The 27,864-nt window shown below is 44.4% G+C and overlaps 1 protein-coding gene across 10 annotated transcripts in view; it reads left to right on the top strand.

The window, feature by feature from the left end:
• Positions 1-27,864, top strand: part of AAK1 (AP2 associated kinase 1) — a 128,217-nt gene that overhangs the window by 52,960 nt on the left and 47,393 nt on the right. For all 10 annotated transcript variants that reach the window (XM_048829189.2, XM_048829190.2, XM_048829187.2 and 7 more), the window contains exons 3-11: positions 952-1,070; positions 3,683-3,791; positions 5,864-6,006; positions 14,529-14,650; positions 16,497-16,578; positions 20,535-20,667; positions 22,057-22,160; positions 24,255-24,334; positions 26,677-26,831. In XM_048829189.2, the coding sequence (XP_048685146.2) occupies positions 952-1,070; positions 3,683-3,791; positions 5,864-6,006; positions 14,529-14,650; positions 16,497-16,578; positions 20,535-20,667; positions 22,057-22,160; positions 24,255-24,334; positions 26,677-26,831 (1,047 nt within the window). The remainder of the gene's footprint in view (positions 1-951; positions 1,071-3,682; positions 3,792-5,863; positions 6,007-14,528; positions 14,651-16,496; positions 16,579-20,534; positions 20,668-22,056; positions 22,161-24,254; positions 24,335-26,676; positions 26,832-27,864) is intronic.

The raw sequence follows: 27,864 nt of genomic DNA, 5'->3' as shown, positions 1-27,864 counted from the left end.
GTTAATGTCCAATAATACATTATTACTAGTAGCTCAGATATTTTAAGGAAATGTCTGCTATAATTTAAGCAAAAAGAAATGTCCACACATTACTGTTAGGTTGTCATTTTGAGTATGCTGCTGTGTTCCTTTTTAATCATTGTGTATCATTTCAACAATACACTGATGGCGACTGGAATCACTGTGTCCAAATTTGTTGATCTCTAAAAGCCAGGTTCAGAATTCTGACGAGAGAATACTCTAGTCGTCCTAATCTTGTCGAGTGTTCCAAGTAAGCAGGACTGGCCTCTTATTTCTGAGATTGGTAATAAAGATGAAAGGCTTTCCTCATAATCCAGCTGCGTAGGTTGTAGGGGTCATGACTTCGCTAATAGTCATGACCACAGAATGAATTGCGTGATGCTTTTTAAAGCAATACCCTCCAACAATGCACAGGAGATTGCTTTGTGTTCCACGTGGCAGGAATTGGGCTTCTAATGCAATTTGCAAAAGTGCTTCAAAAGCTGTAAATGCGCTCCGCTTGCAGCATTTAGTGAAGGCCATGGATGTTTCGTGGTTCTGGCTTCTGTAGAAGGCAATGCTGTTGTTTTATAGTCCAGATTTCCTCTCTATGATGGAAACTAATGGTGCAATAAAAGACCATATGGCATGTTAAGTAACTCACATAATGGCTTGTTGCTATCGGTATATTCTTGACTTTGATTTCTTTTAATTGAAAATTTGCCCCTTCCGATGCTTTATTTCCCTGAAATAACCATATAAGTAGAGATAAAAGCTGCGGTGTTGGGCTGACCAAAGATACTGTCACTAAGGCGCTGAGGAGAGCTGCTGAATACCCTCCTTACTCCGTGTACACCAAGGAGGCTGTGAAAACAGCTAGAATCCGAGTGACCAGGCTTGGAAGCAAGGATCAAGGCATTTCTCCATTACTGAATGAGCTGTTTCTTGCAGGTGGATTTGCTATCGTGTTTCTGGTGAGGACTAACAATGGGATGAAATGTGCCCTGAAACGAATGTATGTCAACAATGAGCACGATTTGCAAGTCTGCAAAAGAGAGATTCAGATCATGGTAAGTCATGCTGCATTAGGGGTCCTGAAGTGTTTATGGAAAGGCATGTCATCTGGGGCCGTGATCTGTGAATGTGGTCGACTCTCCTAGTTTTATCGCAAGTCTTGCAATATTTGTGGGTTTTTTCCTTTTTTAAAATAAATAATATATATATATTAAAAAAGAGAGCGCTCTTGGAATCATGTGATTTTAAGTGAGAATCTCCGCTTTCATCATTTTTCAAAGTTAGTTTCTAGCCCTTGTGGCTGTTTGAACATGTGAATCCTAAAGTTTCAAAACCCAGAAAGCAAATAAAGAACTAAAGAACTATTTCTAAAATCTCATGGAATTTTTTTAAGCCCACCTCCTGATTTCTGGGGATCTGGGCAGGGGGCTTGACCAACGTTCCCTCTAATGTTTTACATCTATGTGGAATGAATTTTGTTACGTGCACCAATATGGAGGTGATGTGTGGCGGGGGGGAGCTGAGGGGCTCAGGGTGCGGGAAGGGGCTCAGGGCTGGGGTGGGGGGCTGAGAGCTCTGGGATGGGGCTGGGGATGAGGGGTACAGGGGGGCCTCAGGGTTGGGGTGAGGGCTCCGGCTGGGGGGGTGGACTCTGGGATGGGGCTGGGGATGAGGAGTTTGGGGTGCAGGCTGCCCTGGGGCTGCAGCGGGGAGAGAGGACTCCTCCCCCAGCCCTCTCTTGCCGCAGCCGCCTGGAGCTGGGGGAGAGGCACCTCTCTGTCTCCCCGCCTGTGCGGCCCTTGATGGCCATGCAGCTTAGAGGGAACTTAAGGTTTGACGAATGTTTCTGAACGCTGGAGGCTGGCAGTACTGAGCTTTGCACGGTTGAACCTGATCAGCATTTGAACGGGAGACCTCCAAGTAGAGATGAATCTGAGAGCAGTCTCTAACCTTCAGGGTTGGAGTTGGTACAAATGTTGATATGGATGTCATCTAGTAAAAATGCGTATGCTGAGTAGCTAATACAAAGGTAACTGTCTGTAATGGCCTTGAACAGTAGTCTGGAGTATTAAAAGCAATTGGTCGTATTTGTAGGCTCGTTGCAGACCTAATTTAAATAGGGTGGTTAGTTATTTTTTTGCATTATCCAAACACAAGTTCAGAGGGTGTTTGTGTGCAGGGCAGGGCTGCTTCCAGGGACCTCCATCTGGGCCTCGTAGCCCTGATTTGAACGTAGCAGCTTGGGCACTAAAGTTTTTTGAAATGGCGATTTAAGGCTTTTTTTTGCTTTTTCCTTGAGTTGCCCTAAAAGTTTGAGCCTTATCCCATTGTGAATTCAAATCAAGTGTAGCCTTGGAAAAGGGACATGTAGGATAGAATCCCTTACCTGCAACAGTAGCAAATGTGCGTTCTCTGTAGTAACTCGTGTATTACTTTTACGGCTGCAACCCTGAACGTGAGTTTCAGGAGTTACCACACCACACGATGTAGCACAGCTTTCAAGGAGACCTCCTCTGAGCCCTAGATGATGATCTGGGGGCACAGCTAAGATTTGGTCTTGTATTAGATTTTTTTTTTTCCAGTTTATACTCGGAAAGTTGGTTTGCTTGCTTTTTATTTGTCCACTTCCTTCTCTTGATTGTGGAACAAAACTATCTGCATGATCTCATGTTAGTGTGGCCAAACCTGAAAAGCCACTGTAAAAGGAGTAATGCCTTACTCAGCAGGTCTGCTCCTTCTCTGCATTGTTTTATCTGTTCATGTGAAACTCTTACTTTGTGTCAGACCTGCAAAACTGACACTGCATTGGGAGAGCCAACTGGATTCTCTGCTAGCTTGCACATCATCAGTGGACTCGTTAACCAAGGTCCAATGGCAGGGCCGCCCTGCAACCCCACTGTCTCCAATTTGTGCCCTCACTTACATCTGTGTTAACCCCTGGAAGCAAATAGCTGTCGCTGAGGGTAACAAGGTTGCACAGACGCAAGTGAAGGCCAAATTTGATGTGAAGCATCTTTATTACTGGTGAGGTTGCGCAAGACAGAAAGAACCCACCTGGGCTGTCGCATCCCCAGCATGTTTGCCAACTTGGGCATTAGAAAGAAGCATCTCATGTAAGCTGCAAAAAATAGCTAGAGGTAGGACCCCCCAAAAGCCATTTTACTGTCGTTCTACAGAAGAGAGCTGAACTTTTAAAAGGTCAAACTTGTTAGTTTAATCACCTACAGTTTAATCTGGGAAGGGCAAAGAGGAAACGCAGCTCGTTCTAGAAATGGCTATTGCTGGCACAGTCTGCCTCGTGCAGATAGAAGTGCTTGCTCTAGGTTATGCACCCTGGAGCACCCGATCAGCGAGATGACCTGAATCTGGATCAAGCTGTTCTCGTGGGCACGCCTCTTGAGTAGAGGCACAACAGATTGCTCAGGGGGCTGAGTGACTTGCTGTTGAAGACTTCTTGCCCTAAGTCTCGCCGGACAGGAAACCAACAAAGGCAGAACTGACATTTGATGAACTTTTTCTATGTGGTGCCAATGCAAAGTGACCTGTTCCTTAATACAGGGTCTAGACAGGCCAACACTGGGAAGTCTGTACCGTACAGATCAACCTATTAAAATGTAACTGCTGTATACCTGGCTGTTTTGTGCTGTGAACGTGTCCTTTCTTACAGAGGGATCTATCCGGACACAAGAACATTGTTGGATACATTGATTCTAGTATAAACTCTGTGAGCAGTGGTGATGTGTGGGAAGTCTTGATTCTAATGGACTTTTGCCGGGGTAAGTGTTCGCTCACTGTGTGTCTCATTGAGACAAGCATCCATCTTAGAAACTCTCAAGGCACTTGTATAATAATTTTTCTTTAAGAAAACTACTGCTAGGCCCAACCCTTCCTTGGCATCAGCGAATAATTGGTAACCGAGCCAGTCGAGAATCCTGTCCCACAATAAAATGAATAGGTCTCCATTATACGTGAGAATAAGAATGTAGAACTGCTTCAATTGGCACCTTTTTCCATTGGCAAAGATGTTTGTTGCTAGGCCTAATGATTGTCTCTGTTTTATTTCCATCTGCTGCTTCCACATGAAATAACCTCAGACTTCTGAGGCCACCAGACTAAACCAGTGAAATTCTCCTTTGCTTAATGTTGTGTATGAACCTTCTTGCAAGTCGCATTTTGATACAGTGTACGAGTCAGTTTCCAAATTCCCCAACTTCAAATGATTCTAACCACAGATAGATCAAAGCCTCCAGTGGGCTGGACGTTATTAAAATGAAGTGCCAGACAGAGGGGAGGGGTGAATAAAGTAACTTTTTGTATAAACAATATTGATTTCAGGCCTCCGGAATAACCCCCTAGGTCAGGCAGAGAGGTACATGAGCATTGTCAAGCAGTGAGACTCCTATGAAGACTTGATTACCACAAATCTGAAAAGGAATCTGCCAGTGTGCTATCCAAGAGAGAGATGGATGCAATTACACATCTGTTAGATCTTTAGAGACATCTGTTGCATAGGGTTTAGAGGGAAAGCTGAGGCTTTGTTTCCCACAACGATGCTAGGGACGGAGAAGACCCGCATCCAGATGCCCTCCAGGGTCATGAAAACAATTGTACTGAAAATGCCTAGCTTGCCGAGGTGGCAAATGCTTCTAAACGTTTTAGAGAATTCTTTAAAAATATTAGATTTCCTCTTGTCACTGCTTTCCTCCTTGGCAAAGAGAGCTCATGACATCCGTCATTCTGCCTCCACATGCGGAGATCACTCTCTGATATAAGCACGAACAGTTTAAAACTGAGTTTACTGCTGTACAGTATATTCGTGTTAGACAGGTTTTGACACCTTCTGATATTTATGACTTAAATGACACTTCTCCTTTGCTACAAGTTTTATGGCCAAGGTTTTCAAAAGTAACTAGTGATTTTTGGGTGCTCAACTCAAAACACCTGGAAGTACCCAGACTTTCAAAGGACAGGTACGCAAATCGGGGCACCAAAAATCACTGGTCACTCACTCTCGCTCTGTCGCTTTCTCAAGGCTCTAAAATTAAAATTTTGTACAGACAATGACTTGTTTATGCTGCTCTATATGCTATACGTTGAAATGTAAGTACAATATTTATATTCCAATTGATTTATTTTATAATTAGATAAGGTAAAAGTGAGGAAGTGAGCGATTTTTCAGTAATAGTGTGCTGTGACATTTTGTATTTTTATGTCTGGTTTTGTAAGCAAGTAGTCTTTCAGTGAGGTGAAACTTGGAGGTATGCAAGCAAATCGGACTACTGAAAGGAGTACAGTAGTCTGGCAAGGTTGAGAACTGCTGGCTTAGCCCAAACTATGCATGACTAAAATGTATTTCTCTAATCTGGTGGGGGTTTTATGTCTACAGAGGCAAGAAAAGAACATGGCTGCATCAAAAACATGTTTGAATGTTGCAGTTATTTTTCCTAGTGTAGATTTGGGGGTGAGAGCACTTAGTGGAAACTTTAAATATTAGAGATGAAAATCAATAACCACTCTCAAATCACTTTCCAGACATAAATTCTCCATGTGGCGCCTCCTGACAGGTAAGGTACATAAGACACTTGATTTTACCAGTGGACCAGGAGGTTACGTTGTTTGCTTAAGTGAGATGCTGACAGCCACAGGGAGAGATTTTGTCCAAAGTGGATTTGGAACTCATGAGTTCCTTGTTCCCAGGATTATGTTCGGCCCATAAGGTCACACATGCCCCAATACCAGGCAGTTTAAAACCCAGCATGTTGGATCCCTTTGGAGAAGGTGGCTCCTTTTGACTGGTCTGTGCTTCAGCAATATGTGCAGGTCTAATTTTGCTTTTTCCTCCGTTTAGGAGGCCAGGTGGTGAACCTGATGAACCAACGCTTGCAGACAGGATTCACAGAGAATGAAGTCTTGCAGATCTTTTGCGACACCTGTGAAGCCGTAGCCAGGTTGCACCAGTGTAAAACGCCTATAATCCACAGGGATCTGAAGGTAACTTGTAGATACCAATGGTATGGGGTGGAGGTGTCTGAACAACGTATTCGATTGTCAACCCTTCTGGGCAAGGGCTGGGTCTACCCTCTATACAACGCCTAGCACAATGGGCCCTCGCTCCCGATCAGGGACTCATCATATTGCCATAACATTTATATTGATGAGAAAATTTATTCATGAATACATTCTTTGCCTATTAATAGAAAAGTCACCTTGTTTGCCAGATGTTCAACCATCTATAGGTCTGCTCAAATTATGCAGCCATTTGTGAACAACTGTCACAAAAAGCCTACCAAAATCCATGAGATAAATTGTTCACCATGAATTCCAGCCACCTTTTCAGTGGAGAGTTCAGCCCGTGGGTTTTTCTGTATAACAGACCTTGCCTGAGCATGCAACTCTGACCCTCGTTTAGACGCTGCAAAACACTACAGGGTAGGGGTGAGATTTCCAGAAACAGTCACCTGGCTCTGATGCCTGTTAAGAACGTGGGTCTGGATGGGACCCATCAAGGAGGCCAGTACTCAGCTGTCCAAAGCAACCTGTCTTATAATCCTGCTGATAAATGTTTCGCGCTCCAATTTAAAAAAGTTTGTTTGCTCCCACTGCTCCTATTGAAAGGCTGTTCCAGAACCTCGCTCCTCTGATGGTTTAAATCCTTCTCATTTCCAGCCTGCCTTTACTCATGGCCAGCTTATATGCATTTGTTCTTGTGCCAGTGTTGTCCTGTAGCTTAAATAGGTCTTTTCTCCCTCTTCCTCTCTTCTCCTCCCCCCCCCCCCCCGAATGTATTTATAGAGACCAATCCTATCCCGTCACCCTTCGTTTTGCTGGGCTAAGATTGTCGAAGTCTGCGGTCAAACCCCCATTGACTTTAGTGGGAGCAGAGTCAGGCCAACGCGGAATGCTTTTCAAGTTGCCACCCTTGTGATCATGAAATAAAACACAAATTCCCTGTTCCTCTCAACCAACTCCCAAAATGCCCGAATGACGTGTTCGGCCAAGAAGCAGAATCATGTGTATGTTTTGAAATTCAAATATACTTCATGGATCATTTTCCATGAGCCTTAAACGGGCGTTTGTTCTATGCGACAGGCCACTTTAGTAGAGAAGCTAAACAGAACATGTGCACCAAAAGGAACCAGGTAATAAGACTAAGTCAGCTAAGTGGTGTGGTTATGCTTCAGGGCACTTAACGTATTTGTGACCTATGGTGCGGTCGGTTGAAATGCGTGAAACAAATCTAATGAATGCAGTTGTAGACCGCTTTAAATTGGGGTGAGCTGATTCTGGTTTTTGACAAATTTTAGGGCCTGATTTAAAGCCCACTGAAGTCCATGGGACTCTTCCAGTAGCTTGGATAGGCAATACACATAAAAAGAGGATCCTGTTAGATAGTGACTAATCTCATACCTGCTGTTTATGTTTTGGCTTTAGCGTTATTTAATTGTTTACAAACAAACTCTTTATCAGTATGTAGCATAGGAATAAATGATGAGATATCTGTGCTGGATTCATGAGTTAATCCTCCCCCTCTGTATACTCTCTATTATATTTGTGTGTGTATGTAATATACAGAGAGTAATAATTGAAAGTGACTGCTATGGGCTGGTTTCATATCACTAGATAATCGGTGAGGTTTCTACATCAGAAATCTTGCTCCTCTTTAATGATAAGATTACGCGTATGAGTTGAGGAAACAATCTGCCATCCTCTGCCTTGGGATATGAACACAAAGTTTAATATTAGTTTTACTTTCGCGCCTAGAAGCACTAATCAGAGTTGCCAACCAGAAATACATAAATGCAACAAAAACACCATCCCTGCCCCAAAGAGCTTGCAGAAGAGCACTTGGAGAAATCTAGATTGTGTCGGTATTGAAATAACCCAGGAAAATTTCGTTCTTCGGATACCTCCATTGCAGCTGCTGCCTATCCAGTGTCACCACAGTCTTTGGGGTTTTTCAATTTAAAAAAATAGTCGTCTTTGTATTTAAGAGCAATGAGCCTGTAAAATGTCTAAGTACACAGTTGCAGTGAATACAGTCCTCAAACTGTGAAAGGTACATTGTGGTACAACACGTATTCAGATTCTGAGCTCGTTAGCACAGGGACCATCTGTTCTGTTCTGTGTTTTTGTGCAGCACGTAACACAGTGGGACCCTGGGCCATGACTGGGGTCCCTAGGTGCTGCCGCAGTGCAGATGATGATACAATATTCGGTCAAAGCACTTGGGGGAGGCAAATATAATGAAACAGAAGAGCAGTCGGGGTGGGGGAGGGGGAGGAAGCCTCATTTAAGAAAAGGGGAATAAACTTAAAGCCAGATCAATCCACAAATACAATCAAATTGTTCCTTCTGATCTTTATATTTATTCATCTCATGGAGTTTTGGTTCATGTCAACCATTGTGTTGTGCAAGGCTTCAGGGTGCCTGTCCAAGATATTGAATTGTTTTTGGTAGTTCATGACACTTCACGATGATGCTCATATTTTCGTCACATTTGATGCTGTGCACCGGATTCTGATGCTACTTGCTTAGCACTAACCTTCTCAAGGTAGTCTCATTGATTGCAGTGTGGAAAGGGTGTCCGAATATGACCATATATAAAACTTTAAAAGTTCCCCCTCTGTAAAATGGGGATAATGACATAGGTGCTAGAATTAGGAGGGCTGCCGTGCCCTCTGGCTTGAAGTGGTTTCCATCATATACAGGGTTTACAGTTTGGTTCAATGGCTCTCAACACCCCGCTATACAAATTGTTCTAGCACCCCGGATAATAATACTGACTTCCTTCGTAAAGCAATTTGAGATCAACAGGTGATGAGCTAGGTGCTGTATGTGTTCATTTACTCTTAAAGACTCCATATTGTGAACACAATTCTAGCTGAATACAATGAGACTTCATTGGCACAGCAAGTTATACCAGTCTTGCCAAAGTGTAGGAGAAGACAGGAAACACTTCTTCCCCCCCCCCCCAGGGTGTCGGTGACCCTGACCCTCTCAGGTTCGGGAAACGCACTGTATGTGGGGTTGGAGCCCTTGTGTCCTTTGTCAATCTGTTAGTTCCCAATGGGATGGCAGCCTGCTGTGGAGCACAAAGCCATCTCTTTGTATTTGGGATACACGTTTACAGCCGTACTGTGTATACTTACATATAATCCAATAACTGGCATTGCGTGTGTATTGATATAGGTGCATACTTATTACCACCAGGCATTTCAAAACATGTTTCAAGTTTCCGTTTGAGTAAGAGCATCTCCAGCATGGTTCTGAGGCGTTCATTCACGTCCGGCTCACTTGCAGACTGGACTGGGTGTTCTCTAATGCTTTCTGTTCCTTCAGATCTCTCTGCTGCAGATCCCCCTGGTTTTACAGTGAAACCTGTTTAGGGAAAATGTGGTCTTCATGCCTAAAAGAGAGCAAGTCTTCCCTGAAAACTTCAGTTTTAGGGACCCAAAGAGGTGGGTGGTAGGAGAATCCGAGCAAGTATTACCATGATAATATCTCCAGTGTTAGGGGGCTTATTCCTTCACCCACTTACTTCCCTGGTCCTTCTCGCATAAACAGAGAACAGAGAGCAACAATACCCAAAGTCCAAAGGTGCAAACAATTTGATGTTTATTGGGGTGAACTTCCAGCAAGCATGATTCCAGTTTCCTTCCTTAGTGTCCCCCTTCCCAGCTCTGACACCACAGAGCCTTACACCTGTGTACCTGTTCCCATTCCTGCCCTCAGCCAAACATGATTCCAATTTCCCCACCCCATTCCCTGTTCCCATTCCCCCTCACACACACACACCCACTTCCTGACTGACTGCAGATTATATAGTAAAACTTGAGTTCTGCTTAGCTATACCTTAGCCAATCATTTTCACGAAATTTTACTAACCAATCCTAACATTGTAACATGATTACGTAACCAATTATATTCCACCACCTTCATTAGTTTACACCCAGCAAAATTAATTATACAGCAGACAGGAACAATCACAGAACTTGTGTTCAAATAAATTGGTTAGTCTCTAAGGTGCCACAAGTCCTCCTTTTTCTTTTTGCGAATACAGACTAACACGGCTGTTACTCTGAAACCAGTGTTAGCGTGGTTCTCCAACTAGGAGTCCGGAGCCACGAGCAGGTTTTGGGGGGCTGCCAAGCAGGGCCAGAATTCCACTTGCTGGGGCCCAAGGTAGAAAGCCGAAGCACCACTGCATGGGGCTGAAGCCCTGGGCCCTGAGGCCCGTCACCCAGGGCTGAAGCTGAAGCCTGAGCAATGTTGCTTTGTGGGGGCCCCTGTGCTATGGGGTCCCGGGCAATTGCCCTACTTGCTACCCCCTGGCTACCGACCCTGGCTTTTATACACAGAAAACCAGTTGTGGCACAGGTGAGCCGTGGAGTTTTTATAGGGGGGTGGGCTTAGAAAGAAAAAGGATTGAGAATCTCTGCTTTCCATAGTTCCTGCACGGGCAGTTGTTTGTATAACTTGTCAATATTCAGCCTCCCCTTCTTCTTCTTCTTTAGCTCGATGTGACTCTTGCTTTTTCTAAAGCACAGGTCAGTTCCACGCTCCCTTTAATGATAAGCCGCATGCTCTTTCAAACGATACTTCTGTTTAGTCCAAGCCCATTCCAAACTCCAGACTTGCAAAGGAGGCTGGATTGACAGAGGTACTACTTGTTTCTCTTGTAGCAGAGATGCAGCAGGTGATCGTAAAACACCGCTCTGATCAAGTCAGATAATGATGGTGAGCTAAACACAGTCTCTCTCAGCCTTATTGAGCTATGGAATAATTGGAATCTGTTTGCTGGCATACTAATATTATAGATTTCTGGTTTGTTTGTTTTTTGTTTTGTTTTTTAAATATAGTAACACTAATCCTCTGAATGTCATACTTCCAATGCAGTGTGACTAGGCAGACTGAGTCTCTGCTGGACAACTGTGCATCTGATTTATTCTCCCCCGTTCCCCAGCTCACCACCTAGAAAAATTTGTCTCGGGGTGTGTGGGGGTTTTTTTGTGTGGTGGTTTTTTTTATGGCTTCTATGTTCAGCCTAGCGATGTATATTTGTTGAAACTTGACTATAATAATTAAGCATTATCTTGGCCACGGTGATAGTATGCCAGACTCATAATATTTCCACAGGCTATGGTGGTGTGCAGTGGTTTTTGCTATAAAATATTACAGTAAAACTGTAACTGGGGGAAGGGGGGTTGTGGGGGGGTGTTAATATTTGGATGCCTAGCTTGAGACACCTTAAAGGGCCCTGTTCAGAAAGCACTGAGCACCCATGCTCTGAAAATCCGCCCCTTTCAAGGTGTCTCAGTCAAGTACCCAACTATTAAAGCACCTCAGATCACTTAGATTTGAAAATTTTAGGCCATATTAAGTGCAACATGCAAGGTCTGAAGCTATGGCTTTCTTTAGAGATGTAGGCAATAGGTGCCTATTACTTGTCAACTAAAGAAAATACGGATCTATCCCACTTCCTCTGCCCCGTTACCTTTTTCTCTCGCTGCATTAGCAGGGACCAGTAGCTGCCTCTGAGTCAGTCAAAGGCTATGTCCCTCAGCTAATGAGGCCAAAGCAACCCACAGCTTTCCCGCATCTGTCTCTGTTTTGGAGTGTAAATGTCTGACGGTAGAACCGCTGAGCTCCCACTGACTTGATCTAGAGTTCAGCGCTCAGCGTCGGTAATAATCTGGCCCCGGTTGTCGAGTTCGTTGACTTGAACGAAAGCGCCTCCTGCCTGGTGTTGAAACAGACCGTCCATTCTGTTGGCCCACCAGTCAGCAACAGTCATACATTTCTCATCAGAAACGCTTTATTTTCTTTGGAAGTTACTGAAAGGGGGTCGGAAGAAAGCTGCATGTTAAGAGCCCGATGCCACCATAATCAACCTTGCTAGATGCTTCAGAGTAGGAATTCTCGGCAAGCTGAAGTGGAGGGGCTCTCCAGAAAACGTTTGCCGGACGTTTGCCTGGAATAAGGAATAACTCGAACGTAGCGCTACTAGGTAGAACGGTGTACAGTGCATTATTCAAAGCAGATGGATGTCAGGGGAGGGGTGGGGGTGTTACGAGCATGGATTAAGCAAGCCAGCACATTTTCTTTCCCAGCCGCAATTGCTGTAGGCTTTATTTTCTTCTGCTGCTTAAAATGCTCCATTTTCTTTTTAGATCATCTTTGAAGGGAAGCCCCTTTTTTAAAACCGTTTTATTAGCTAATATTTGTACAATGGCATTGGATGTCTGAAGCAGTGTATCTTCTGTATCCGTGTGTCCTCCAGTCCCAAGGTATCTGAGCGCCTCTCAGGGCCTTAATATGGTTCTCCTCACAACAGCCCTGTGAGGTGGTGCAGTGCTCCTCTCCCCATTGGTACAGATGGGGTTCTGAGGCGTAGAGAAGCCAAGTGACTTTCCCAAAGTGTCTCAGAGTCTGTGGCGGAGTGGAGAATTGAACAGACGTCTCCTGAACCTAGGTTAGCGTCCAAACCCTGGCCTATCCTTCTTCCTCTCTTTCTCTGCCTCCATCTGTGTTGAAAGGGCGAAGGGTGAGGAAGGCAATGACTCTACTGGTTTGAAATGACACCTGGATAATCGCAGTGTTTTGGCAATATTTAAATATTGGGAGTAGCCAGAGACAAACCCTGTGCCCATCATAGATGTTTCAGTATCCAGTTGTATGGCTTTGGCCTAACAAATACCACTTGTAAGTGCTAGGCCTTTTGGCAGCCTGCATGACAATCAAGCTGGATAAAATTCAGTGACAATCCTCAGGTTTCAGAGGAACAGCCGTGTTAGTCTGTATTCGCAAAAAGAAAAGGAGTACTTGTGGCACCTTAGAGACTAACCAATTTATTTGAGCATGAGCTTTCGTGAGCTACAGCTCACTTCATCAGACATCTGATGAAGTGAGCTGTAGCTCACGAAAGCTCATGCTCAAATAAATTGGTTAGTCTCTAAGGTGCCACAAGTACTCCTTTTCTTTTTAGTGACAATCCTGTGATCAACATAGCCAGTGGTTGGGAAAGAAACTGAGGAACTGGGCTTAATCTAATGGGTCTAGTTCTGCAAGCTGTTTTGTGGGGAAGACGATGCTCGAGAGGGCTGGAGTCAGTGTCGGTCATTGGCTGACGTGCTCTGATAGCAGATCTATGGTGTATATACGTTGTGTGCTCAGATATTATTTCTTTAGTTTTACCATACTTGGTACCCTATACAAGTTCTGCATAGAAAATATAAACACAGATTTTTAAAAATGACTAGTTATTTTTGACCTTGAGGCACCTTGAAAGGGTCCTGATTTTTCGTTTTTTCTTTCCCCACAGACAGGAGGTGCTAAGCACCTCCTGACAATCAGGCCCCTCTTAAACATCTCCTGTTGAGCACACCCAATTAAAATCCACTATTGAAAATGTAGATCATAGCACTTGCAATATGTTTAGGCACTTTAGACAACTAAGACACAGTCACTGTCCTGAAGAATTGACCGTCTTAATAGAGACAATACAATCGGGGGGGGGGGGGGGTTGAGGGGAATGAAAAGGAGGAGGGATAGCTCAGTGGTTTGAGCATTGGCCTGCTAAACCCAGGGTTGTGAGTTCAATCCTTGAGGGGGCCATTTAGGGATCTGGGGCAAAAATTGGGGATTGGCCCTGCTTTGAGCAGGGGGTTGGACTAGATGACCTCCTGAGGCCCCGTCCAACCCTGAGATTCTATGAAAAGAGACATGGAGGGGAAGGGAAGATGGTGTTCTAGCAGCAACTGTGTGATTTTCCCCCCCCCCGAGGTGTGCACGGGTCTTGATGGTTTACATGGCTATTCTTCCCCTCTTTTTATTATAAGACTGTTTCTATTTCAAACTTATCTAGTACGTGTGCTTTCCAAGGGGAGCCGTGGGGGCAAAAGGCGTATCTGGCTTCAAGACGAAGCTTGATAAGTTTATAGAGGGGATGGTATGATGGGATAGCCTAATTTTGGCATTTCATTGATCTTTGACTGTTAGCGTAAAGATGCCCAATGACCTATGATGGGATGTTAGATGAGGTGGGATCTGAGTTGCTACAGAGAATTCTTTCCTGGGTGTCTCGCTGGTGAGTCTTGCCCACGTGCTCAGGGTTTAGCTGATCACCATATTTGGGGTCAGGAAGGAATTTTCCTCCAGGGCAGATTGGCAGAGGCCCTGGGGGTTTTTTGCCTTCCTCCGTAGTGTGGGGCACAGGTCACTTGCTGGAGGATTCTCTGGTCCTTGAAGTCTTTAAACCACGATTTGAGGACTTTAATAACTCAGACATAAGTTAGGGGTTTGTTACAGGAGTGGATGGGTGAGACTCTGTGGCCTGCGTTGTGCAGGAGGTCAGACTAGATGATCCGAATGGTCCCTTCTGACCTTAAAGTTTGAGTCGGAGTGTGCTGTAGAATCTAAAAAAACCAATATTCATGTTGCTGTGGCTATAGAAAATGAGGAGAAATCTTGTTTAATGCAAAGAAATGGATGTGTTTTGTGTGCAATGCTTTTAGGTTGAAAATATCCTGCTCCATGATCGTGGCCATTATGTCCTGTGTGACTTCGGAAGTGCCACCAACAAATTCCAGAACCCTCAAACCGAAGGAGTGAATGCAGTGGAAGAGGAGATCAAGAAGTAAGTGTCTGTCTCTCTACACCAGTATGTTGACTGCCGCCTCCAATTGGTCCATGATGCCAGCCTCCATCACTCACCTGCTAAAGTTTCAAACAAACTCCTTTACGCTTTCTCCCATGCTGCCCCTCACACTTCTAAACCTCCCCAAAGCTACCTCATTATTCTCCCTCTGAGCTCTCCTTAAAACTCTCCTTTGTCATGATACCTACCAAAAAACCATGACCACCATTAGGCTGCTGGTGTGCTGGGACCACTGTCTGTCTGTCATGGTAACCAATATTGTCTCATTGTTTCCCCAACAGTTTATCTGTATCCATCTGTTGTCTCTTGTCTTAAACGTAGACTGTAAGCTATTTGGGGTAGGGCCTGTCTTTTTGTTCTGTGTTTATGTAGCACCTAACACAATAGGGCCCTGATTCTAGCCTGGTGGTGGTGGTGGTGATGCTAACCTGTGCATAGGTTTAAGCATGGTAGTTTGGATGCTTCGCGGATGAGGAAACAAATTACTCCAGAAAGCCAGGAAGTTGCTTTAGGACTAATAGAACCCTTGTATTGACAGATACTGATCAGCTCAGTGGTCTACATCATGGGGGTCAGTATGTCTCAGCTCCTTTCTCCCGGGGTTGCCTGCGCTGCGAGGCAATGAACATGACAAAATAATCCCTGACCACCCTAGATTACTCCAGCAGTGACTCTTACAGTTGCCTTAAAAAAAAAAAAAATATATACAGCGTTGGGCTCTGAAAAGAGGCCCAAGTGCTCTTCTGAGGTTTGAAAGGTGGCGGCTGCAAAGTGTGGTCCCGAGGAAGCTGTTAAAAGGGGAGAGAAGTTGGGTGATCCTGAGTCAGGGAGAAGGTGGTGGAGGGAAGATATGTGGGGAAAGGAAGGGACAGAGAATGGGGGACTTGGGGTCTCGTATAGCTTAAAATCTCTATTGAAAACTCTTTGATTACTCTAACGCTCCCTGACTATAAATCACATGCTAGGAATTGCGTGGGAATGACTAAACCCTGTGAAAAGTGAGTCTGTCCTGCCTCTCATATGTACAGCCTTTTGACTTAGATTTTATAGTGCTCCTAACCTTGCAAAGCAGTCCAAGCCTGTTTGCGCACTTATTGCTAAGCTTGCAAAAGAAGCCAGCCCTTTACCTTGATTATGAAAGGGTGTGGCAAATAGCACACTAGACCACAGCATCCTTAAACCACCTTCAGACGAAACCTCATTATTAGGGATCTTTTAGACTGTGTCTGACTTTTGCCAGTACTTTAGTTACAACTGGTGCAGTTTTCAATTACCATTTGTTTTTATAAAATAATTTTCCTCCCATTCACAATACCTCTGAGCAGAACTCCCAGCATGGAAGCCTATTTATTAGAAGCCACGCTTTCAGTTACGATGACTGGATTTTGTCCAAAGCCCCGGGAGTGAGGACAGTGCAAGGGACATGCAGCTAACAACCGATGTGGAATAGCAAGATAACATTCTGAATTTTTGAATGTTACTAGCTCTGGTTTTTAAGAGATTTGGACTTTTTGAGAGCAAACTCTTGGCTGTTAAAAGGATCTTGCAGTAGCCCTCATTTCCCTGGGAAGTTTGTGGGAGTTAATTTTTTTTCTTTTATAACCAGCTTCGTTCTATCCTGTAAAATACTTCAACCTATAAAATGCATTAGAAATCCTTCTGCTGGTTTAGAACTTGAGCACCTAGTGCATTTCTATTATAGAAAAGTAAAATTTGAATTGTTGGGGTGTGGGGAAGGGAATCCTTTGCAATTAAAACAAATGGATTTCCTTCCCCAACTCACTACCCTGTGACTTCAATTAACTAATGAAGCTTTTTGTTGTAGGTACACGACACTGTCCTATAGAGCACCAGAAATGGTCAACCTGTATAGCGGCCAACTTATTACTACAAAAGCAGATATATGGGTATGTATGAAACCCACTCAAAAGTCACATAATTGACTTGCAGCCTTGGGGGGGAAAAAACAAAACTTTGATTACTTGATAACTATTGGATATACCTAAACAGTTATTTACATATACATCTCTACTCCGATATAACATGACCCAATATAACACAAATTCGGATATAACATGGTAAAGCAGCGCTCTGGGGGGGCAGGGTTGCGCGCTCCGGCACGCCGCTCTGAGCAGCGTGTTAAGGGTGTCAGGCCAGGGCCGAGGGGTTGGATAAGGGGCAGAGGGTCTTGGGGGAGGAGCGGTCAAGGAGCAGGGGGGGTTGGCTGGTTCGGCGGTTCTGGGAGCGGGGCAGTCGGGGAACGGGGGCGTTGGATATGGCGTGGGAGTTCCAGGGGCCTGGCAGGGGGTGTGGATAGGGGTCGGGGCAGTCAGGGAGCGGGGGGGGTTGGGTAGGGGTGATTAGGGACTAAGGGGGTCTCTAGAGGGGGCAGTCAGGGGATAAGGAGCAGGGGGGCTTAGATGGGGATAGGGTCTTGGGGGGGGGTGGTTAGGGGCGGGGGTCTCTGTAGGGGGCAGTCGGGACAAGGATCGGGAGGGGTTGGATGGGTCGGGGGTTCTGAGGGGTCAGTCGGGGTGGGAAGTGACTATTAATAATGGAAATGCTCAAGGCCAAAGCAAGTTCGATATAATGCGGTTTCACCTATAACGTGGTAAGTTTTGTTTTTTGTGGTTTGTGTGTTTGTTTGTTTTGTTGTTTTTTTTTTTTTTTTTTGGCTCCTGAGGACCGCGTTTTACCTGGGTAGAGGTGTATGTTTTTTTTGCCTAAGTTCTGCATAGAGAGAGGCTCCATTTGATCTTTGTGTTGTGGTATTTCAAATGACGGAGCCAATTGATGAAACATGATTGCGTCTCTGTTCTGCACCCTCTTGTAATGCTTTAATTCAGAGACGTAAGAAATTCACTGGTTGCAGTTGTACCCCCTCCCCACCCCCCGACGGGAACGGATCCAAAGCTGCACCTGGTTGTGGGTCTCAACCACACAAAATCAAAGCTATACTGTTTGTGTTTGTGTTTTTTAAAAAGTCTGACATGGGTTCCTACCCTTGGCCCTGGATTCCCAAACCTGGCCAGATTTTTTCCTCACTAAGATTTTGCAGTGCTCGGTTTCTGGCGATGACGTCCAAACCTGTTTGTGACTTGCTGTCCTGTTGAAGGTGCAATGTGACGGTTGAGCAATGTGCAGCCGTATAACCTAATAAAATAAAGGCAGCTTATCTTCACATCAGAAAGAGTGGGGGGGGAAAGAGAAGAGAATCCTGTCTCTGTCCCAGCGGAACAGTGATTCTGCAGAAGTGATGAATGGAATGGCTTAGTTTAAACGTTACCCTTGGGTGTAGCTAAATGCTTTGGAAAGTTCTGAGTTAGATAACCGTCAGGCAGTAACCGGTGTATAAGAGTTGAACTGTAGCCTCAACAACTGCTCTGCATACACAGCTCAATGTATATGAGAGGAAGAAAAACTGGGCACAGTATATGCAAGAGGCCGTTTTTCCTTGCTACGAGTGCCGTCCAGCAAAAGCCTGCATGCACCCAGAGTCCTACTGAGCTTTTCATTCTTCGGTGTTTAATGGGAGCCGCTGTAGGACTGGGGCCTGTGTGTTGTGAGGAGCCTCTGGCTTGGGAGGCAGTGTGGCCTAGTGGATAGGGCACTGGACTGGGAGTTGACTGGAAGCTGCACGGATGTGGCAGCATAAAAGGGAGCCAATCCGGGGAGAACTGTTCCAATGCAGCCTCTGTGCAGGGCAGCTCCCTGCAAGCTCCAGCGTAAGGGGCAGCCCTGGGGTGGCTCTGCCAGCCAGAGGCAGTCTAAAATGGCCCCCTTCAGTAGATGGAAAGCAGGGGGGCACAAAACTTAATGCCACCATAGCACCCTCCTGGGCAGAATTACTCCCCAGGTTCTAATTCTGGCTCCACTACCGACATGCTGTTTGACCCTGGCCCAGACCCTTAGTGTCTGTTTCCTTACCATCCTTAGTCTTGCCTGTCTCCTCAGAGCGTATCCTTTCTGGGGCAGGGCCTGGCTCTTGGGGCAGGTCTATGCCTCAGACCTCTGTCAGGGGCGGGATGAGGTGTGATCCCTGTTTGGCTCGGTGAGAGAGAGTCATGCCCTACGAAGCACGGCATTGCTGATATAGTTGCATCCGTCCTACAAGCACTTTGCCAGTCTAGTATACAGTATACTCCTGATTAACAAACCCTATTGTCAAACCTCCACGTTTTCTGAACCCTTCCTTGTCCCTGAGCAGGAGATACATGAAATACATTTGGGGGGAGTGGGGAGAGAAGGGATTTGGATAATGCAGAGGCTCAGATAACAGAACAGACCCAGGGCCAGGGCTGTAAGGAGGACAATGAACCTGTGGCTGTGTGGGAGGTCCTCCTGTGGCAGCCAGCCTTCCGCAGCCCCTCTGTCGCAGGAGCAAGTGAGCAGGGCAGAGCAGAGACCATTGGCCAGGATTGTGAGCACAAGCCCCTGTCCACAGAAGAAGCCACCCTGCTGCTGAACAGCTCCTGCCCTCTCGATTGCCTGAATTCCCAATTACCCGAATACAATCCATGTTCTCTCTCTTCTCCCCCCCCCTCCCATTTGTCCAATTATAATCTGGCAATTCCCTGAGACCATCCTGCTTTTTTTAACCTCCTTTCCATTGTATTTCACCTACTACTCTCTGTTTTCAACTAATACAAATTTACTTTGGCCTTGTCTACACACAGATTCAGTTCAGGTGGAACTATTTTGGTTAGGGCTGTCACATTTTAGCAGTACAACTCCCAGCATGGACTCAATTGATACCAGTATCCAAGCGCTCATACTGGTCTAGCTTCAGGGAACTCTTATATTCATAGAACTGCATCTACACTACGGGCTTGTCTGCACAAACCATCAATTTGTGACAAGCCTGGGCATGAATCTATCCTGGGCTAGCCTGTTGCAGACTAACCGTCTATATGGACCCAGTTCATGCACATTAGCAGTTTAATATACTTTGATTTAGTCCCTTAGATAAGAGGACTAAGTCTGTCGATCTGCTTCGACCATCAGCAGAGTCCGCACGGACAGTTAGAGGAAGGCAGGCTAGAGTGGGGTAGATTCACGCGCCAGCTTGCCGCTAGCTAAATGTGCATGTAGATAAGCCCTAAAAGGGTTTAGCCAGTTTATCTATCCCGGTGTGTTTAAAGCTTTCTAGGGTAGATAAGGCCTCCCTCTTTTCGGGACTGTGTGGAGCGTTTTAAAAGTAGCTTGCAGCTGTGACTAGACCTTGACCTAATCAGTCTGATTTATGACAACAGAAATTTCTCTGGTCAGAGAAATCCTTGTAGACAAAATCCTCAGCCATAAGAGAATCTCTGTACTGTGGAACTGTTCTTTCTACTCCAAACAGCCCTCCCCACAATGGGGGACAGTGGCAAATGTGGATGAAGAGTTTATATGATTGAAGCTCCTACAACCTTTTGGCCTCCTACTCGGCCCAACACATCTGAAGTATATTTAAATGAATTTGAAGTAGGGACCAAGTAGCCATATCTCAATCTCCTTCATATACATATTGATATGTGGACTGAGGCAGTGTTGTGGCTAATAATGCGTGTGATCTATCTTAGGTACTTATCTGCCCTCCATTTTCATAGTATCCGATCACCTCATGTTGTTGTTAAGGTATTTATCCTCCTGTCCGGTAGGGAAGTGCGATTATCCCCGTGTTACAGATTGGGAACTCTGATACAGAGAGGCTAAATGTCTTGACCAAGGTCATGCAGGAAACCTGTGGCAAAGCAAGGATTGAACCTGGTTCTCCCGAGTCCCAGGCTAGTGCTCTGACCATTGGGCCATCCTTCCTCTTTAATCTATGATGGCAGTAGTTACTGTTTAAATATTTCTTTCTGTTCTTTCCTCTCTTCAGGCCCTTGGTTGTTTACTGTACAAATTGTGTTACTTTACTTTACCCTTTGGGGAGAGTCAGGTGGCAATTTGTGATGGAAACTTCACCATTCCAGACAACTCTCGCTACTCCCAAGACATGCACTGTCTCATACGTGAGTATATCCGTTTCAATAGCAGAGTTTTGGTTTCATGTTCCAAATGAAGTTTTTCTAATTCCCAATTATTAGAGCTAAGGAACTGGAGTATGTTCTCTCTTTCAAAAAGACTTGTTCACATGCAAGGATGAAACGAATGAGTTTACAGTAATTTAGAAGATGGCTGTGCCAAAGATGGTTATAATAGCAGAGTTTCTATTTGGATGGACTGTGATAATCTATGTGGAAAACTAGGGAAATAGACAACCATTTGGGTTAAGATTGCTACCGAAATTTGCACAATAAGCCTCTTTATGCAAAAATGTTTCTCCAGTAATAAGTCTATTTGCATAAGGAGCCACAGTGATTTAGCCTCGTGATAAGATTTCGTCTTCTGTGAACTGAGAAACAGAAGTAAAACGATTACAAATAACCCACTGACTCAAGTGACTGTGTAATTAAGGGTACGATGCATTACTCTCAGCAAAGCTGGAATATCTTGCCTGCTTTCAGTAGAGCATTTGGTTTTGCCAGTTGTGTGTGAGTAACGCAGACTCTGACATGTTTTCAAAATAAGCTGATACTTCTCCATATGCCCTGGTTTGAGCAGATATTAAACTGACTTCAAGTTTTATGTAGGGGACAAGTCTGTGCAGACGTTTGTCCTTCAGCTACTCTCAGGCAGAGATGGGTAGAGCATTAGAAAGTTTTCTGTTGTCATCGTTGTAGGGACTAGAAGCCTCAACTGAGATCAGCGCTCTGTTGTGCCAGCTGCTATACATACGCATAGCAACAGCTGGTCCTTGCTCCAAACAATTTACTATCTAAAGAGCCGAAATAAAGGGTAGGAGAAAGTATCTGTATCCCTGATTTACAGTTGGAGAACTGAATTCTAGACAGGGGAAGTAACTTGGCCCAAGGACACACCAAGAAGTCTGCTGACTTTTACTGTCGGTGCACCATTTAAAACTTCCATTGGTAGGTGAATATGCTTGCCTTGGCTTGTTTAGGAAAGTAAACTGACTTGGTATTTTAATGAAGGAACTGCGGCTGCTCCTGTTCCCACTGATGTCAAAAAGAACCTTGCTATTGCCTTCAGCGAGGCTCCATGATTGCGATTAAAGACTTCTTGGACGCTCTAAGCCACGATATGTACGCTGTATAACCCCATCGGGTCCAGTGCAAGATTTGGTACTTGGGTCTATATGTGTAGAATCCATACGATTGCAGCAGAATAAGTACATTAAGTACACAGTCTCTTGATGTCTGTTAGAGATTTGCTGTCTTGCAATCCAAACTTGACCTGGAAGGTGTGGCTCATGTACCATGTGCATATATGGCAGACATGAGCTACATGATTATCCATGAATCTGCATCTTCTAATGATGATTTTTTTTTCTTTTTTAGGGTATATGCTTGAACCAGACCCTGACAAGAGACCTGATATTTACCAGGTCTCTTACTTTGCATTCAAGTTAACAAAGAGGGAGTGCCCCGTCCCAAATGTACAGGTGAGTGACCATGGACCCTTTCAGTGGAGTTGGGGCTTGAATCCATCTGAAGGTTCTTTGCGCTATTATTCCTTATCTCCATTTAATTTAGGCTGCTGGAGAAACCCATTGCTTAGTTTGTGGCTCTGGGGTATAAGAATGGCAGATAGCTTGTCTGAGACCACTAGGAATCAGTGCTTGCACAAAGGACAGGACACGTCGTACCTAGTGAGCAATACAGGTAGATGGTAGATTAAACGCTTTCTGGGGAAGATAACTAGTAAAGTGCATGGAAGGAAGTAATTTTGCTGTTTTCATGGTGGCATCCATCCATCACCATGTCTAAAAGCAGCAGCAGCAGAAGGGGTGATGAGATTTGACAGCTTCTATGTGATGTGAAAATGCGGGAGGCTAGGAAGGATAAATCTCTGGAGGTTTGGATCTACAGGCCCAAGAAAAATCAGCAAATGCTCTCCGGCTGAGTGTTATCAAAGGAGGCAGTGAAAACATGTCTCTTGGAAGGAGAGAAGGGGGGGATGCATTTAAGTGCCCTTCATTTATGTGCACTTCAGTTTTGGGACAGGAACAAAGGCAGGTCGCAATGATTGAACCCAGAAAGAGGACAGCCCAGGGGATTCCAAGAACGTTGCAGCAAAGTACAAGAGGGTGGTGTAGGGGGGCGGTTTCTGTGTATTGCACTACACTTGCAATGACTCTCTCTTCATTAATGTCTTGTGGTATTGGGAGGTGGGGTGTGTGGGGAAGGGTTGGGATGCTGCCCATGTTTTTGTTCCGTGGGTATTGGAAGCCTGCTCATTGCAGGTGTGAGGGAGGTGGGGAAGTTCACAGTATAGCTACGTTTCAGAATCGATTCGGTCTCTTAACGCATTTAGGTTGAAACTTTCCAAAGCGATTAATCAGACCCTTCGGTGGTGGCTCAAGTTAGGGTCCCCCAAAAATCGGTAGTTCCTCTAGAAAATTTAGGCCTTCATCTTTTCCAGCTGATACGTAAGCAACATTAAATGACTACGTACTCCTGGTGTTTACATGAGTGTAAGTAGTAATGGAAGTCTTGCAGAGCTGCTAGACAAACCATGGGCGGTGCTACAGTCATTCGTGTGAAAAATGGGGGCGACCCTGAAAATTAGGAAAACCGGCCGATTGCATCCGTGGGTTCCCAGGCCTATAATGAACAGAAGCGTATGCTGGTTTTTTGGTTTGGTTTGGTTCTCCACTCCCTATGGTGTGTGCGTGTGTGGGGAAACCCCAACGCCAGCCCTTGCAAATCACTTATTTACTACCATGCCCGGTTTACCAGTACGAGGCTGTCATGGGGACCTTCTGTAGAGGTGTATGTGTATATGGCAAACTAGACCATGCTTGTGAAACTGATTTCCAGGCGAATTCTTCATCGCGTATGTAATCTGTACTGCAGTTGGGTTTGTGGCTATAGCCTGGTTACCTGAGATTAGCCAAATTCCATTTAAAATGTACAGTAAATGTAATACAGTCATCTGATGATGTTATTTAGTATATCTTGTTAGAATCCAATTCAAAACTGTGGTTTACAGGTGCTTTATACTGTGTTAAGAATATTTGGGTGGTACAAAACTTTCATCCAGTCGCCTAAAGATAATGGTTTGGAGACCTTCCTGGCTTTTCCATTCCGCTTCTGATTACATTTCTCTTGTTTGGAGCATATTTCCAACTTTTTATTTTGTCATAGTGAATATGTGTGAAGTTTCCATACAAATATTAATAAATTTTATTCATTAATCTATATTTGTTACCTTTTAAAATACCCATTTGTGTCATGTCAACCTTCTGTTTGTATATTTGTGTTCAAATTCCACAAACGGTAACCAGACACTACAAAATTGGCTTGGTCCCGATTTATAAGGTTGTCTGTTGTTTTTAACATTGGAAGGGTTTCCATGCTCTATTTCCCTAGGCCATTAATGATGGGATAGTTGTCATTTTTGAAAAATGCGCAAATTTGACTGATTAAGGATCCTGAATCCCATTGACTTTGCTGCGGCTCTTTTGCAAACTTTATCTACAATCCTGCATGATTTCTACTTTGTGTAGTAAACCCAGTGGTTTTTGGATTTTCAGAATTCTCCGCTGCCTGCTAAGCTCCCAGAACCAGTGAAAGCAAGTGAAGCAGCTGCAAAAAAGAGCCAGCCAAAGGCCAGGTAAGAGCATCTGTCTTCTACATCTTTCTCTTTTCATCTGTGTCTTTTCAGATTTTGAACTGTTTCCATTTTAAAAAAAACCCACCAGTGTTCTCTTTTGGCTCACCCGGTAGAAATAGTTTGAGGTTTATACTGTGATCCTGGGACTTGTAATTTAAAACAAAAATGCCCATTAAAGTGAAAGACAGCAAATGGCAAGATGAAAGAGTTCTTTCCTCGTACGCACAATGCTGCGTCTGAGTCAGTTGCTAGATTTTGTAAACTAATGGCACTGTTTCAGTGTAACAGCTTGAAGTCCATATGCCAAAGCTTTCAGTCTGTACTGCAGCATCCCTACTAAGGGCTTTATCCAGAGCCTATTGAAATGAGGAGAAAGACTCCTCTTTACTTCAGTGGCCTTTGGGTGAGGCCCCCAGAGTATAAACCTGCAGAGCAACCACATCAACTTTGGTAGATTTTTTTTTTTTTTTTTTTTAAGGCCAGGAGGACCCAGTATGATCTAGTCTGACCTCCGGCAAAACATGGGCCTGACAACTTCACCCAGCGCTTCTGCTGGAGCTAGAACATCATCTCTTGGGATGACAATCCGCAAAGATCTGGAGTCTGCCAGGGATTGAGAATCTACCACATAGGGAGCATATTGCTGTAATGCATCTGTTTTTTCTGCTCCGTGGCGTTCTGATAGCCTTGGATCAGACTGTAAACTCTTCAGGGCCCTGAGTACACCTTTTATATTTACTGCAGAGTGACTAGTATATTCATAGCCCTATGTAGATAACAATCAGACTCTGAAAGAATGCCTCTTGTGATGTCGCAAAAAGAAAAGGAGGACTTGTGGCACCTTAGAGACTAACCCATTTATTTGAGCATAAGCTTTCGTGAGCTATAGCTCACTTCATCAAGTAGCTCACGAAAGCTTATGCTCAAATAAATGGGTTAGTCTCTAAGGTGCCACAAGTCCTCCTTTTCTTTTTGCGAATACAGACTAACACGGCTGCTACTCTGAATCTTGTGATGTCCTCTACCTACTGGCAATTAGCCCCAGAAGTTTCCCTTAGTAGTATTTTTTTATACCTGAGCTTCAATAATAATAGAGTAATTTCTTATCTAGCTCAGCGATCAAAAAAAATACTGAAAGACATTAAGATGTCTTGAGCGCCGCATGGCACAATAGTGCCCTGTGGGTTTGCATTATTATGGGATGATAAATATGAAGGGAAATGTATAGTACCTGATACTTTGGTTGAAGCCAAGACAGTTCATTAAGAGTACTTTTTAAGATGCCAATCTATATAGTTCTGCTGGAGGATGCCAGCTGCCATAAAGCGAATTCATTATGCCCTTCATCTGCTCTTCCATAAATCTATAAAAAGTCCAAATTTAAATAGTATGTTGTGTCAAACAGTTTGAATGCATTAAGCGATTTTTGACAAGTTCCAGCTGTCCAGCAAGATGAAAAGCCATAATCACAAGAGCAGGCAAAATGAACGTGCTGGATTAATTTTGCGAGTGCATTTGTTTCAACTTCCAAATGACTTGCAGTAGCCTCCATAGGAATGACTCATGTATATTTGCTCCAGTGTGTGTGTCTTTCGCTTTGATTATTCACTTGCTACTTAAGCACTGTTGGCAACAGTCAGAGCAATGCTATGTGCTACCCTCCCCAGTTTGCATGGTCATGGAGGGAGTTCCGCAAACCAGGTAAAGCAGCAGATTGGGAATCAGGAGGTACAGTGTCTGTCTGTTCCCTTCTCTGCCACTGCCTGGCTTGGTGACCTTGGGCAAGTCCCTTCCTCTGTTGGCCTCATTTACTCTCCCCTTTAAAGTGGGAATAATGATACTCTCTGACCTTGGTAAAACACTTCAGTATCTACTGATAAAAGCACTGTGTAAGTATTAAGTAATAAGAAAAGGAGTACTTGTGGCACCTTAGACTAACCAATTTATTTGGTCTCTAAGGTGCCACAAGTCCTCCTTTTCTTTTTGCGAATACAGACTAACACAGCTGCTACTCTGAAACCTGTTATTAAGTAATAGTATTTTTACAGAATAATCTTGTTATTACTGGCCACTGGGCTAGAATGTTGGTTTGCCTGAACTTTGCAGGTAAATTTAGTTCTTTGCTCCTTTGCCTTACTTAATGGGAATCTAACGGGCTTTTGATGTAGATGGCTCTGATTTATGGTTACCTTATGTCTGTCAGACCTATGTAACCATAGCAGTGTCCTGCCTTGGGAATCCCTGTCCATGGTGGTCAGTAGCCCAGTAAAACATTTTTCATTCAAGCAGCTAATTGGAAGCAGTTTATCTTCTATTCATGTTTTGTTTTTCCCCCGACCCAGGCTGACTGATCCCATTCCTCCAATGGAAACATCCATAGCTCCACGTCAGAGACCTAAAGCAGGACAGACACAACCCAACCCTGGAATTCTGCCTATTCAGCCAGCCCTCACCCCTAGAAAGAGGCCCACAGCCCAAGCAGTCATCCAACCACAAGGTGAGTCGTGGCCGCCTTACAAAATCCACAGAACAGAACCTGAGCATGCTCAGAAGCTCCTTGAATTTGCCTAATAAAATTCATTCCAACACTTCAGTCCTATGGCAAAAATTCTGTAGAACCGAGTACAGAGAGTCTTACAGAAATTGAACAGGCTTCTAAGGAAGTTTAGTCTAAGAACTAGAGCTAGCTGATACCTTTTTTCAGTGGGGAGGAAAAAAGTGTGTGGTGTTTTTCTAGCCACCAAAACGTTTTGCAGAACTCTTTGATCCTGGCCAACAGTTTGTAGTTTTTGTTTGGGTTTTTTTTTTTAAATGAAATCTTGAAAATACTTTGGTAAAGTTTTTTTTTTTTTTTCAATTGACAGTAACATATAAACACTTTGTGTGTGTGTGTGTGTTTTTGGAAACTTTGTTTTCTTTCAGAGTAACAGCCGTGTTAGTCTGTATTCGCGAAAAGGAGTACTTGTGGCACCTTAGAGACTAAGCAATTTATCGGAGCATAAGCTTTCGTGAGCTACAGCTCACTTCATCGGATGCATACTGTGGAAAATGCAGATGATGTTCTTATACATACAAACCTTGAAAAAAATGGGTGTTTACCACTACAAAAGGTTTTCTCTCCTCCCACCCCACTCTCCTGCTGGTAATAGCTTATCGAAAGTGATCGCTCTCCTTACAATGTGTATGATAATCAAGTTGGGCCATTTCCAGCACAAATCCAGGTCCTCCAACCCCCCCCCCCCCACAAACCCACTCTCCTGCTGGTAATAGCTTATCGAAAGTGATCGCTCTCCTTACAATGTGTATGATAATCAAGTTGGGCCATTTCCAGCACAAATCCAGGTCCCCCCCCCCCCCCCCCCCCCCGCGCCCCACAAACCCACTCTCCTGTTGGTAATAGCTTATCTAAAGTGATCGCTCTCCTTAAAACCTGGATTTGTGCTGGAAATGGCCCACCTTGATTATCATACACATTGTAAGGAGGGTGATCACTTTAGATAAGCTATTACCAACAGGAGAGTGGGTTTGTG

The sequence above is a fragment of the Caretta caretta genome, chromosome 26 (assembly GCF_965140235.1).
Source record: "Caretta caretta isolate rCarCar2 chromosome 26, rCarCar1.hap1, whole genome shotgun sequence".
NCBI classification, from domain to species: domain Eukaryota; kingdom Metazoa; phylum Chordata; order Testudines; family Cheloniidae; genus Caretta; species Caretta caretta.
The sequence above is the reverse complement of the archived record's forward strand: the minus strand, read 5'-3'. Positions and strand labels throughout refer to the sequence as shown.